Raw genomic sequence first — 14,980 nt, forward strand, 5'->3', positions numbered from 1 at the left:
TCTGCAGTAGGTGAGGGCATAAACAATCTGTGGTACCTCCAGACAATAGAATATTTATCAGCACGAAAAAAGTGATGAACAATTAAGCCATAAAAAGACATGGAAGAAACTGAAATGCATATTATTAAATGAAAGAAGCCAATCTGAAAAGGCTATATACTATATTATTCCAACTATTTGACATTCTGGAAAAGGCAGAATTATGGATACAGTGAAAAGATCAGAGGTTGCTAGGGGTTGGGGAAAGGAGGAATAATAGGCAGAGCACAGAGGATTGTTTTTAGAGAGAGAGAACAAGAGCAAGTTGGGGAAGAAGGGCAGAGGGAGAGGGAAAGAGAATCTTAAGCAGGCTCCATGCCCAGCACAGAGCCCAATGTGGGGCTCGATCTCACAACTCTGAGCTCAAATCAAAAGTCAGCCGGCTGCTTAACTGACTGAGCCACCCACACACTCCTAGCATAGAGGATTTTTAGGGCAGTGAAAATGCTATGTACTATACTATAATGGTGGATGTATGTCATTATACGTTTGTCCAAACCCACAGAATGTACAATACTGGAGCCCCACGTCAGGCTCTTCACTCAGCAGGGAGTCTGCTTGAGATTCTCTCTCTCCCTTGTCCTCTGCCCCTCCCCCCCACTCTCTCTCAAATAAATAAATAAATCTTAAAAAAAAAAAAAAGAACATACAATACCAAGAGTGAGCCCTAATGTAAACTAAGGACTTTGGGTGATAATGATGTGTCAATGTAGGTTCATCCATTGTAATAAATTGATGGTGGGTGAATATTGATAATGGGAGAGGCTATGCATATGTGGGATCAGGAATATATGGGATATCTATATACCTTCCACTCATCTTTTCGGTTAATCTAAAACTGCTCAAAAACAAACAAAGAAACATAAATAAATAAATAAATAAATAAATAAATAAATAAATAAATAAATAAATAAATAAATAAAGCTATGGTGCTTGGCTGGCTCAGCCCGTGGAGTATGTGACTCTTGGTCTTGGGATTATGAGTCTGAGCCCCATGTTGGGTGTAGAGATTACTTAAAAATAAAATCTTTATATTTTTAAAAATAAAAATAAAGCCTTTAATCCCTTGGAAAAAAAGATTCTAATCATTTCACAGAGCTTTATTCTTACCTTGACAACAAAGAAAAGCATTTTTATTATTTTTTATTTTTTTTAAGATTTTGTATTTATTTATTTGACACAGAGAGATAGGGAGAGCAGGAACACAAGCAGGGGGAGTGGAAGGGGTAGAAGCAGGCCTCCCACCAAGCAGGGAGCCCAATGTAGGGCTCAATCCCAGGATCCTGGGATCATGACCTGAGCCGAAAGCAGACGCTTAATGACTAAGCCACCCAGGCACCCCAAAGAAAAGCATTTTTAATAGGCATTCTACTATCTTAGTACAGAATTGCATTTTATTGAAATATAAATTTGTGTTTTGTTCTCCCTGTATTTCCTTCCAAGCAAGTAGGTAGGCCTTTCTGAATAATTGAAGGATGACAAATGTTTGCTACTGTCTTGGACTTTCTATTTGCAACCTTTTGGAAATTACTAGTAATCTGGAGAAATGAGTGTTTTATATAACCCACGAACTCATTAGCATATTTTCCAAAAATATTAGTTTATACCCATGATTATTACTACAACTTTATGTCTTTAAAATTTACCCTAATAATTATTATAGTAGATATGATTTTATAATCACAAACATGGGTGGTTTGTATAAGAAATATCACATATTAAATATGATCCTGAAAAAAAAAATATGACCCTGAGTTCTTCTTCCACCTGGAAACATCAGTCTTGATTACTATTGCAAATCCCTCCCACATTCACACTCTATGAAGAGGTCCAGGGGTTTTTCACACAGAGAAAACGTGTGGAGAACCTTCCAGGTTTTGATTTATACAGGTTACTTCTGAGATGCCTATTTGTACAACTGCAAGTAATTCCTGAAGACTGGGAACTCTGCGGCCTCTGTGCCACCATTAGGGCTGGGCATTTTTGCCCCAGAAATTTGAAGACAGTGTTTTCTAGTTTCTGCTACTGCTGAGAAGTCCAAAGCCATTCCAATTCCTGATCATTTATATGTGGCCTTTTTCCCCCCTCTTTGGAACCTTAAGCAATCTGCTCTTTCCCTTCAGTGTGCTGAAATTCTGTAATGAAATGCCTTGGTGTGTGTCTACTTTCACCTATTGGGCTGGGCATTTGGTGAATTCTTTCAGTCTGGCAACTCATTTCCTTCAGTTGTGGGAAATGTTTTTAAATTATTCATTGAGGGCACCTGGATGACTCAGCTGGTTAAGTGTCTTTGGCTCAGGTTATGATCTCTGGGTCTGGGAATCCAGCCCCAAGTCGAGCTCCCTGCTCAGCAGGGAGTCTGCTTGTCTCTCCATCCCTCTCCCACCTCATGCTCTCTCTCTCTCTCACAAATAAATAAAATCTTAAAAAAAAATAAATTATTCTACTTGTTTTCTCTGTTCTTCCTTTCTGGAATTCCTACGTGTGGGTAATAGATTTCCACCATGTAGTGATTACCACTGTTAATGTTTTGATGTACTTCTTTCCAATTATCTATATGTATATTTTTAATAATTGAGATAATAAATATGTAGTTTTGCAACCTGGATTTTTATTTAACATAAGCATTCTTCCAAGCCCTTGAAAATTCTCCATAAATATATATTTTTTAAGATTTTATTTATTTGACAGAGAGAGACATAGTGAGAGCGGGAACACAAGCAGGGAGAGTGGGAGAAGGAGAAGCAGGCTTCCCACTGAGCAAGGAGCCTGATGCAGGGCTCGATCCCAGGACCCTGAGATCATGACCTGAGCCTAAGGCAGACGCTTAACGACTGAGCCACCTAGGCGCCCCTCCATAAATATTTTTATTTGTATGATCTTTTAAGGCTCTTGAGCAACATCTATGCAAATCTTTAGTGAACAGTTGAGGAGCACTTGACTTTAGCTATCTTTTTCCATAGTTGCCAGAATCGTGTTAGGTTCTGTGGGTATGCATGCCAAAGAGAACAAACAGTATGTCTGCATGTCCTTATAAACGGAGGGAAAAAACACGGTTCATGAACTGTTCATAAGCCTATTAAAAAAATCCTAAAATGCTTAAGTATAGAGTTCCCCCAATCCAAATTTGGGTTGCTGTAGTGTCCTAATAGTAGAATCTCAGTAGCAAAGGTTAGCTGTGAGAAAACAGGAGAGGTTTCCAGTTCTCTGGGCTTCTGGCAGATTCCGGATTATGCCAGACTCTCTCCTCTCCCAAACTATTGCAGTTGATATTTCTCCAGTCTGGAGTCTTTCCCTCACCTGTTCCTATAACTGGCTCCGTTTCAAGGACTTCAAGGTCACTTCCTCAGAGGAAACACCCCCTTCTCCAACCACTCTATCTGAAGTAGCCCCCAGAACTCTTTCATGAAACTCAATTTCTTTCTTTCACCACATAGTGAAAGAAGATGCTGAAATTTTACTCTTACAGGTTTTTCTTTCTTTGCCATACCTCAAAACCCTTTCTAGAGACCAAAGATGTCCAGGAGAATTAGGATTCTTTCAGCAGGAAAGCAAAGAGAAAAGGGGATATTCAGTGTTTGCAACTTTCAAACTAGGCTTTTAAGGGAAAGTCCTGAGAAGAGCCCTAAGTAAGACGGTGACATAAGGGGAACCAGATGACTGCCCCTACGCAACTTCCAAACTCGAGTTGAAAAACTCCTGGCTGGAACATTAGATGGGACAAAAGGGATTTAGGAAGAAGCTGATGGGGAGAATAGGAACTGGAGAGAGAGAGAGAGAGGAAGAGAGAGAGGAAATCCTAGGTGAGGTTCTGGTGGGGGCTTAACCCATGAGAAGGGCCACAGAAGCTGGCTCTCCATTGACAGCTGCCTATGCAGCCCGAACACTGAACCCTATGCTCTAAGTTTTTGCTGATCTCCCACCTAAACGGTCCCATGTATACACTCCTGCTGTCAACAGCCCAGGACATGAATAAGCCCCTTTAATACAGCTGGTGAGAACTTGCCACTTCCCCCCACCAGTGGGCAATAGTGATGATGGAGGGAAAGTCCCAGAACTGTTACTTGGGTGAAGCTAGACAGCAGAAAAACCCACCCTGGTTACATCATCATATCATCATTTTATTTTTATTTATTTAAAAAAAAATTTTTTTAAACCATTTTATTTATTTGAGAGCAAGAGTGAGTTAGAGAGCACAAGCAGGGGGAGCAGCAGAGGGAGAGGGAGAAGCAGGCCTCCCGATGAGCAGGAAGCCCGATGTGGGTCTCAATCCCAGGACCCTGGGATCATGACCTGAGCCGAAGGCAGACTAACGAACTGAGCCACCCAGGTGCCCCCATATCATCATTTTAAAGGTTTATTTATTTAATTATTTGAGAGAGAGAGAGGGAGTGCATGAGCGGGAGGGGTAGAGGGAGAGGGAACCTCAAGCGGACTCCATGCTGAGCGGGGAGCCTGTCACAGACTTGATCCCAGGACCCCGATATCATGACCTGAGCCAAAACCAAGAGTCAGATGCTTAACCTATTTTGCCACCTAGGTGTGCCACCCTAATACTATTTTAATTATATTATGTAATTGTTTTATATAATTATTAGTTTACTTCTTTCTCTCGCTATAATGTAAACCCCACAAGAATAGAAACCTGGTTTTTCTTTTCTCTGGTGTATCCTCAACATATAAAGCAAGGGGTGGGCCCATATTTGTTGAGTGGATAAATCAAGAGTAGTTGTAACTGTAGAAAATATGAGTTATAGATTTTTACATTAATATTTCAAGAACTGTACATAAAGTAACTCAAACTTACCTTCAAGGACTAGCAAGTAAGTCATTTAGAAAAAGTCTTAAAGAACAAATTTATAATTAATAAATCACATATAAACATCTTTAAAAATTCATGTTGCTTTTAGGTGTTTTATTACCATAGTACTATATTTAAAACTACCATACATTATAAAACTTTTTTCTTTTTTTTTTTTAGATTTTATTTATTTATTTGACAGAAACAGAGATAGCAAGAGCAGGAACACAAGCAGGGGGAATGGGCAAGGGAGAAGCAGGCTTCCCGCTGAGCAGGGAGCCCAATGTGGGACTCGATCCCAGGACGCTGGGATCATGACCTGAGCCGAAGGCAGACGCTTAACGACTGAGCCACCCAGGCACCCCATAAAACTTTTTTCTTAAGTAGACTCCATGCCCAATGTGGGGCTTGAACTCATGACCCTGAGATTAAGAGCCACATGCTCTACCGACTGAGCCAGCCAGCCACCCCACAAAGCTTTTTATCATAGAAAATTTCAAACATACACAAAATCAAAGAGAATGGTATAATACCCTCCCCACCCCAGCATTCATTATCCAGCTTCAATAATCAGTTCAGGGGCGCCTGGGTGGCTCGCCGTTAAGTGTCTGCCTTCGGCTCAGGTCATGATCCCAGGGTCCTGGGATCGGGGCTCTCTGCCAGGCGGGACAAAAAACCTCTCCCACTCCCACTGATTGTGTTCCCTCTCTCGCTATGTCTCTCTCTGTCAAATAAATAAATAAAATCTTAAAAAAAAATCATCAGTTCATGGCCAATAATATTGTTTTATCTGTATTTTCCCCTCCTCCCTCATCCGCCACTGAATTTTCTGAGTTGAATCCCAGGCATTGAATTATTTCAGTATATATCTCAAAGAACCCTAAAAAGAAAAATCCATAGCCATTAACACACCATCAGAAGTAACATGATTATTTAATATCATCAAATATCTACTCACTGGGCGCCTGGGTGGCTCAGTTGGTTAAGCGACTGCCTTCGGCTCAGGTCATGATCCTGGAGTCCCGGGATCGAGTCCCGCATCGGGCTCCCTGCTCGGCAGGGAGTCTGCTTCTCCCTCTGACCCTCCTCCCTCTCATGCTCTCTGTCTCTCATTCTCTCTGTCTCAAAAAAATAAATAAAATCTTTAAAAAAAAAAATCTACTCACTATTCTTACTTTTCTGATTATCTCATAAATGCTTCTTTTTCATAATAGGTCTACTCAAATTAAGATTCAAATAAAAACCAAACATATCATTTTGATTAATGTATTTTTTGTTTTCCATTTTTTTAATTTTTTAAATTTTAAGTAGGCTCCACGCCCAATGTGGGGCTTGAACTTGCGACCCCTGAGATCCCGAGTCACGTGCTCTACTGACTGCGCCAGCCAGATGCCCCTGTTTTGCATTTTTAAATATTATCTTTTGAAGGTGTTACTGAAGTGCTCCAAACAGAAAAGTAAATAAATCATAAGTGTACAGCTCAATTTATTTTCAAAAACTCAATATAACCACTTAAAACATAACCCAGAAGCCCCCTTTATTCTCCCTAACCACTAATCTGACTTTTAATACTATGCTGCAGATTAGTTTTGCCTGATTTTCAACTTTATATAAATGGGACTTATATAGTAAATACTCTTTTGGGTCTGGCTTTTTTCATCATGTTTGTGAGAATCATCCATATTTTTAAGTGTAGTTTTTGTTCATTTTCATTGCTGTACAGTATTCCATTGTGTGAATATTCCCCAATTTATTTTTCCTGTGCATTTTACTGTTGATGGGCTTTGGATTGTTTCCAGTTTGGGACTATTATTGATTGTGCTGCTGTGAACATTCTAGTATATGTATTTTTGTGGATGCATATTTACATTTCTGTTGGCTATATAGCTAGAAGTTGAATTGCTAGGTCATAGCATATGCATATATGCAGCTTTAATAGATATTGCCAAATAGTTTTCCATGGCCTATTTGTCTGCCCTCATGCCATTATCATATTATCTCACTTACTATAGCTTAATAGTAACTTTTAATACTTGGTACTATAACTGTTCCAGATTCTTCTTCCAGACTGGCTTGGGTCTTCCTGCTCTTTGCATTTTCTTTTTTTTTTTTTTTAAAGATTTTATTTATTTATTTGAGACAGAGAGAATGAGAGACAGAGAGCACATGAGAAGGAGGAGGGTCAGAGGGAGAAGCAGACTCCCCGCCGAGCAGGGAGCCCGATGCGGGACTCGATCCCGGGACTCCAGGATCATGACCTGAGCCGAAGGCAGTCGCTTAACCGACTGAGCCACCCAGGCGCCCCTCTTTGCATTTTCATATAAAAGTTTATGAACAGCTTGTCATAACTTGTCAATTCTAAGTCCCCTTTAATGCATAGGTTTCTCCTTCCTCTCTTATTATGCAATTCAGGTCACTTTTCCTGTAGTGTTCCAAACATTCTAAATTTTGTTGGTTGTATCCTTACGGTGTGATTCAGCATGCCTATATCCTGAATTTCCTATGAATGGTAGTTACATCTAGAGGCTTAATCAGATTCAGCAAACATGCAGTTGATAAGTGTTAAGTAACTAAGCACTGGGCTTGCTGCCAGGTGAGATACAAAAATGTCTAAGACATCATTCCTAATCTACTGCTTCTTGCAAGCATGGAAGGTTAAAATTCAAATAAGTGCCTTTGGAGAGAGGCCAACTACTCTGGTAGCTCAGATCAGAGAGTGGTTACTTCCAATAAGGTATGTGAGGAATGGAAGTGAGGGAAAGTTTTGTAAAGGCAACACTATTTCAGCTGGGCTTGAAAGTTGCTAGAGATCTGACAAGTTAGTATTGTTATAAGCATTAATTTGCTGTGACAGCTGTGTGAATTGCAGTTAGTAGAGGGTGGGGGTAGAAGCTGGAAAGGTGGGGTACCGAGTTGAGTGGTGGTCCCCAAAATATGTGTCCATGTCAGAACCCCAGGAAGCTGTGTTACATTATTTGGAAAAAGTATCTTTGCAGATGCAATCAAGTTAAGGATGAGATGAGATAATCCTGGATTATGTGATTGTGCCCTAAATCCAATGACGAATGTCCTTGCAAAAGAGAAGAAAGACACACAGAGGAGAAAGAAATGTGAAGATGGAGGCAGAGATTGGAGTGATGTGGCCATAAGCCAAGGAAACCAGCATCCACAAGAAGCTGGAAGTAGCAAAGAACGGATTCTCCCCTAAGAGCCTCTGTAGGGAGTACAGCGCTGACAATACCTTGATTTTGGACTTCTGGCCTCCAGACTGTGAGAGAATAAATTTCTATTGTTTTAAGCCACTAAATTTGTGATAATTTGTTAGGGCAGCTACAGGACACTAGTAGAGGTGGATTGAGGCTAGAATGTAATACTGTGGAATTTTACCCTACATTGCACTAGGAGTGCTTCCTCATCTCTGGTACCTCAGTTTCCATCCATCCAACGGTTGCCTTTAGCCGAAACTGTATTTTTTTTTTTATCCCTGTAGCTCTTTAATGAATCATCCATTTGATTAAGGGAACCTCCTCCTGAATTCTTAATTTGAAGCAATAATGGGATTCAAAGCATTATGACTGCAGCCCTAGGCCCGTCACGACGGAGACTTAAAGGTACTCAAGCTAGGGAGTCACTATCCCTAATTGCACTTTGTCCTAAAGACCCCCGTAAAATGGAAATGTAATCGAAAGTCAGATCCCTAACAACTATTAGGTTGTTCTTGGATGCACAACACCATAAAGCCATCAGGGGAAAAAGTTATAAATAGTGACCAAAGTAAACCGACAATAGAAGTACTATATATATGTGTGTGTGGTGTTGTTTTAATACGGCAGTAGTAGAGAGTAGGAGTTTCTACTCTGGATTTGAAAGTCCACGGAAGCTTTTTTTCGCCGTGGCCAGTCCCATCTCTCCCTTGCTCCGTGAGGGGCTGCTAACTTCCCCCAGGTCCTCGCCTCCCTCTCGTGGCCCCCCTGATCTAACTCCCCCCGGGGCCCACCGCGCTCTAGAGGAAGCCCGCGGGCCGCGCGCCCCCCGCAGAATCTTTCGCCGTGAGGCCGCCTAATCCTCGGACTTCGTTCCAACACCTGCACCGCCCAGAGCGACAGCCAATGGGGGCGCCACCGCAAACATGGCCCCTTGTGCTCTCACAATATTCGTGAGACTCTGTCCCCTACATACACTTAGCCAGGTACACCTCGCCGCTCTCCCACGTGCGCCCCGTGTGACCCTGCCGGTAACCCCCAGCCTGGGAAAGCCTGGTTGCTGGGCTCCCGCCGCTCCCCGGCCAGACTCCGTCCCGCTCGCTGGCTCGGGCCTGGGACGCCCGCCTCCCCGACCCTGTCGGGTTCCAGGCAAAACCCGGAGCGCCGGCCACTCAGAGGCTCCCGGGAGGCGGCGCGGCGCGGCGGACTGAGCATGCGCAGTGGGCAGGGCCGGCTCCCGGCGCAAGAAGGAAGCGTCCGCGGTGCTCCCGGCGGCTGTGCTGGGTTATGCGGTACCGGCTAGCGTGGCTGCTGCACTCCGCGCGGCCCAGCACCTTCCGCTCCGTCCTCGGCGCCCGCCTGCTGTCCCCGGAGCGCCTCTGTGGGTAAGCGGAGCGGAGCGCCTGGGCCCTCGGGGCCCGCGGGTCACGGTGGTTTGGAGCTCGGGTTGCAAAGTGGTGATTCAGCACTTAAAGCCAGCATCCACAAGAAGCTGGAAGTCCCGCCGGCCTGGGGCCCGGACGCCCGCGCAGAGGCCGCCCCGGGGCCCGGAAGGGCAGCCAGCCGGGCGGGAGCGCGGGGCCTTGCCGGGAGAGGAGGGCGCCCCTCGGGCCGGTGAGGGCGGACGGGGACTGTGACCCGGGGTCACGGGGCGTGTGTCACAAGTGCGGGGGGCGCGGGCGCGGACGGAGTGACCCCGGCCGGCTCCCGGGAGCCTTGCCGTGCCACTCTCCTGGGAGTCTGCTCGTGAGGGGCCGGGAACCTCAGTCCGACTGCCCCTGGTCATGGGGTAAAGGAATCCGAGTCTAGGGAGACCGCTTCTCACCCTCCTCTCAGCCCTGCTTTTTTCCATGGGGACGGAGTTTCCACTACTATATGGAAATGCCTGCGTTGGGAACCGTAAAAGTTTGCGTGCCTGCGCCTGAGTGAGTAGACGAGTGTTGGGTTTCCTGTCCGGGGGGATTCGGGAGCCGAAGGATACCTTGGGATCCGTCAAAGCAGCTCCCTTGTTTTACACCTGAGATAACCGAGGCCCAGAGATATTGTGTGATTTCCCAATCGCAGGGCTTGTGGCAAAAACCAGGATGGGGACGCGGGTTTTTTTGTTTTTTTTTTTTTGCCATCCGGTGGCGTGCTCACTCCACTTTGCCGCTCAGTGTATACTAGAAATACATAGCCTTGTAGCGAACGCTGAATGCCTTTTACTGTGAATAGAGAGGAATTGGAAAAGATGCGCAGTATGGTCTTGCCTTACTTAGATGTATCATTTGAACCCCTCCTCTGGTTTTAATAGTATCTAGGACCTAAAAAGTGCAGGGCACTGTGATAGACCCTCTGTGTAAGTATGTGGTCTGCCTTCCAAGGAACTTTGACTTCGTTTGAGCGGATTAAGATGCCAAGAGAGTATAGCCAGCTAAAAAGGATGTGTTTGACTAGGGTCAGAAGATGGGCAGTCTGGTCAGTGCGTGCTTTGGGAGCACAATTTAGGGCAGAGATAGAGGAGGGGGGTCTGGGCTGGCCTTTGAAGGAAAAGCAGAAAGTGGGTGGGAGGGTGAGCAGTGGTGTTTACGTAATCCAGCCTAGGCATGCCGGGTTTGGGGTCGGGGACGGACAGTGAGCAGATTAGTCTAGTTGGAGCCTTAGAGAATTTCAGTGTGGGAAGTAGGAGGAAACCAATTGTGTATTATAAAAGTAGGATAATGCTAGCCTGGGCTTTGAATGTTAGTTGGGCTTTTCCAGTGCATAGTATTGGGAGCTGTTAAGAGTTTTTGAGGTGAGGAGTGCTCTAATGAAACTGGTAATTTAGGAAATTAGTTTGGTGCTATGCACAGTTTATAAGGGAGTGGAGAGACCTGAAGCAGAGAAATTGGTTGGGACTTAGTCTTTTCTGACTGAACTAGGGTGGTAGTAATAATGGTGCTAAAAAGGCCAAGTGCAAATGAAAAAATCTGTGGAACTTGTTTTCCCTCTTTCCCACTCTATGCAAAATCCACTACAACATGGATAAAGATCCCTGAGTTTAGATAAAGAAGTGGGAGTGGTGAGTATAGGCAGGGTACCTTTGTGGGCCTCCTTCAGGTCAAAATTTTTTTTGTACTTAATTTGTTGCTAATAGGCTGTGCTTAGCTCCATATTGTCTCCAGTGTACAGCATTTGGGATTTTATTTTTTATTTACTTTTTGTTAAAGATTTTATTTTTAATTAATCTCTACACCCATTGTGGGGCTCAAACTCACAGCCTTGATATCAAGAGTCAAATGCTCTACCAACTGAGCCAGCCAGCTGTCCCAGAATTTGGGATTTAAAGAAAGCACCAGTTTTATACAACAAAGAGGTTTGTATGTTCTACTTACAGTCCAGTTTTCTCTGTGCTTTTCTCCCATTGCTCCTCACTTTCAGGGCATGGGTTGTTGAACTGCCAGAGCTTCAAGATAAGGTTGTTCTTGAATAAGGAAATTCAGGAGATTCAAAGATAATGAATGAGTTTAACCATCTAGAAAGCTCTACATTAAAAATTAGTGGTTGAGGCTATTAAGGAAAATATAGGTTCAGTCAAAGGGATCAGGGTATAGTTATAGGAAGGAAAGCTACCATCTGAATCTACCCCATATTCAAATCTTAAGGAAGGTAATTCTGTGCAAAGTAGGGAGATGTATTTTTTTTTTTTTTTTAGATTTATTTATCAGAGAGAGCAAGAGTGAGCAGGGGGAGCTGCAGCAGGAAAAGCAGGCTTCCCACTGAGTAGGGAGCCTGATGTGGGACTTGATCCCAGGACCCGGGGATCATGACCTGAGCCTCAGGCAGACGCTTAACCGACTGAGCCACCCAGGTGCCCCAAAGTAGGGAGATATAGTAACAGAGATGGTTACAGGGCTATTTACTGGGAGAGCTGGGATTTAACTCGTGTCCGTCTGGAGCCAGAGCCTGAGCTCTTACCTGGAATACTGCCTTTGCCAGTGTTGAGGCATTCATCCCTGTTCTAACTTTTTGAGAAAGAGATGGTCTTAAAGCATTTGTATAAGATTTATTCATTTAAAAAGCCGAGTCATTTTCCTCTTTTTAGCCATATTGGATAAGTTGGGGCTGTGTGTAATTATCTGAACTGCTGGGGGAACCTAGAAGTAATAGCCCAGTCCCTGGCAACTACTTGGAACACCTGTGCATCCGGCCTCTCACTTTGCAGGCAGCTCTACTTTGCATTTCTCTGTTCTATGGGTGTAGGTAACAGTGGTATGCCAAATGGACTAACTATTAAGATCTAGGCTTTTAAATTACTTTTTTTTTTAATGGTATAAGCACTATGTATGTATGTATATATGTATGTATGTATGCATGTATGTATGTAAGCAAGCTCTACACCCACCATAGGGCTTGACTGCTGACCCTGAGATCAAGAGAGACATGCTCTACTACTGACTGAGCCAGCCATGTGCCCCCAAGCTTTTAAATTACTTTTAACCAGAAAAATATCTTTTAATGGTCTAAAAGGAGAGGATGCCCTTGAGTATCTTTTTTTTTTTTTTTTTAAGATTTTTATTTATTTATTCATGAGAGACAGAGAGAGAGAGAGAGGCAGAGGGAGAAGCAGGCTCCCAAGGAGCAGAGAGCCCGATTGGGGACTCGATCCCAGGACCCTGGGATCATGACCTGAGCCGAAGGCAGACGCTCAACCATCTGAGCCACCCAGGCGCCCGCCCTTGAGTATCTTTAATTAGCATTAGCCCAAACCCTACACAGTAAAAAATTACATTCTTTCTGCCTTTAAGGTTAGGGTTGGGGATAATCTTACCAGGGAGTAGTGTGGGGAGCAGAATTTCAATATATATTTTCATAAGAATTGATTTCCTTTCTGTTTTTCTATTGGTATTTTAGATCTCCTAAAGAGGTACCCAGATAATCAGCCTACCTTCAGCCAGGGTGACAGGGTTAACACACTTTCACAGGGGTAGATCCTCTAGGTATGCTGGGTAGAGGCTTGGGTAGGGCATTCCTACTTGTTTTTTCTTGAGTCCGCTCTCACTCTTCTCTCTTCCTTTAGCCATCATTTGAATATCTGTTTTGTAGTGATCACTCACTGCAGTATGCTCAGCACTGTGAGGGATGCAAAGAGTCAGTGATAAATTCGTCCTCAAGAAGCTTTCAAATAGTAATTCCACTCCTTAAGATCTTTTACTAAACAGCTCCACTTTTGCATTGTTGCCTCTTTCCATTTATTTTGAAAAGCAGCTCAATATTTTTATTATAGTACTCTCTTCCCTTTTTTTTTTTTTACGATTTTATTTATTTATTTGAGAGAGAATGAGAATGAGAGAGACAGAGCATGAGGTGGGGAGGGTGAGGGAGAAGCAGACTCCCCGCGGAGCAGGGAGCCCAATGTGGGACTTGATCCTGGGATTCCAGGATCATGACCTGAGCCGAAGGCAGTAGCCCAACCAACTGAGCCACCCAGGCGCCGTATAGTACTCTTTCTTTTAAAAGTGGGACTTAGAAATTGTTGTAGCATTAAAAGCTATAAAAGCTTTTATTCCCCTCAAAGAACTGTATAGTTTCTCTTTGCCTGTTAAAAATGTGTAACTGGGGGTGCCTGGGTGGCTCAGTCGGTTAAGCAGTTGCTTTCAGCTCAGGTCATGATCCTGGAGTCCCGGGATCAAGCCCACATCTGGCTTCCTGCTCAGTGGGGAGTCTGCTTCTCCCTCTGACCCTCCCCCCCTTGTGCTCTCTCTCTCTCTCACTCTCTCTCAAATAAATGAATAAAATCTTAAAAAAAAAAGTGTAACTGTTAAAAAAAAAAAGGTGGGACCCACAAGCTGCTCTCTGAGGGGAAGGTATCACATTCTGCCTGACATATTTATTGCATGAATTAATGAATGGTCTCTTTTCAAAACCATTTTTCTGTTGACTTCCCTAGTTTTGCAAATATTGGTATTAATCATTTTCTCGGTTTAGCTTCAGAATTGGAGTAATCTTTGCATCTCTTTTTCTGTCACTGTCTGTTCTGAAGACCAAACTCTTGAGTCTTTCATCCTAAAGTTTCTTGGAGTAAAACTTAATCTTCCATTATCCTCCTAGTTTAGGCTATGATTATCTTCCCTGACATCTCACACCTACAAGTTCTGTATATATATATTTTAACTCCAGTATAATTAACATATAATGTTATATTAGTTTCAAGTGTACGATATAGTGATTTAACAATTCTATACATTACTCAGTGCTCATCGTTAATAAATGTACTCTTAATCCCTTTCACCTATTTCACCCATTCTCCTCCCTCTTCCCCTCTGGCAACCACCAGTTCTCTATATTTAAGACTCTGATTTTGTTTTTTTGTTTTTTTTGGTTTTTTCAAGATTTTATTCATTTGAGATACAGAGAGAGAGCATGAGCAGGGGGAGAGGCAGAGGAAGAGGGAGAAGGAGAAGCAGGCTCCCCACTAAGCCAGGAGCCCAACGTCGGGCTCAATCTCAGGACCCTTGGATCATGACCTGAGCCGAAGGCAGATGCTTAACCATCTAAACCACCCAGGCGCCCCTAAGGGTCTTTTTCTTCGTTTTTCTTAAATTCCACATGTGAGTGAAATCATATGCTATTTGTCTTTCTCTGACTTATTTCACTTAGCATTATACTCTCTAGATCCATCTATTATTGCTTATGGCAAGATTTCATTCTTTTTTATGGCTGAGTAATAGTCCATTGTATGTATATACGTGTGTGTATCTTCTTTATCCATTCATCTATGGATGGACACTTGGGTTGCTTCCATATCTTGGCTATTGGAAACAATGCTGCAGTAAACATAGTGGTACGTATATCTCTGTAACTGGTTTTTCCAGACTCCTGTCTCCCTACTACTTGATCTTTATCATCCGATTAATTCTAATATACTACTTTCCCCATGCCATTGTCTTGCTTAGAAACCACCAATGGTTCTGCACTA

General features: G+C 43.3%; 1 protein-coding gene across 1 annotated transcript in view; it reads left to right on the forward strand.

Moving 5' to 3' along the window:
* The first annotated feature begins 9,266 nt into the window (after positions 1–9,266).
* Positions 9,267–14,980, forward strand: part of IDE (insulin degrading enzyme) — an 83,296-nt gene continuing 77,582 nt past the window's right edge. The window contains exon 1 of the mRNA XM_081823081.1: positions 9,267–9,428. Within this exon, the coding sequence (XP_081679207.1) occupies positions 9,331–9,428 (98 nt within the window). The 5' untranslated portion in view covers positions 9,267–9,330. The remainder of the gene's footprint in view (positions 9,429–14,980) is intronic.

This window comes from Leptonychotes weddellii, chromosome 6 (assembly GCF_054177405.1).
Source record: "Leptonychotes weddellii isolate Sample4059 chromosome 6, ASM5417740v2, whole genome shotgun sequence".
Classification (NCBI taxonomy): Eukaryota; Metazoa; Chordata; class Mammalia; order Carnivora; family Phocidae; genus Leptonychotes; species Leptonychotes weddellii.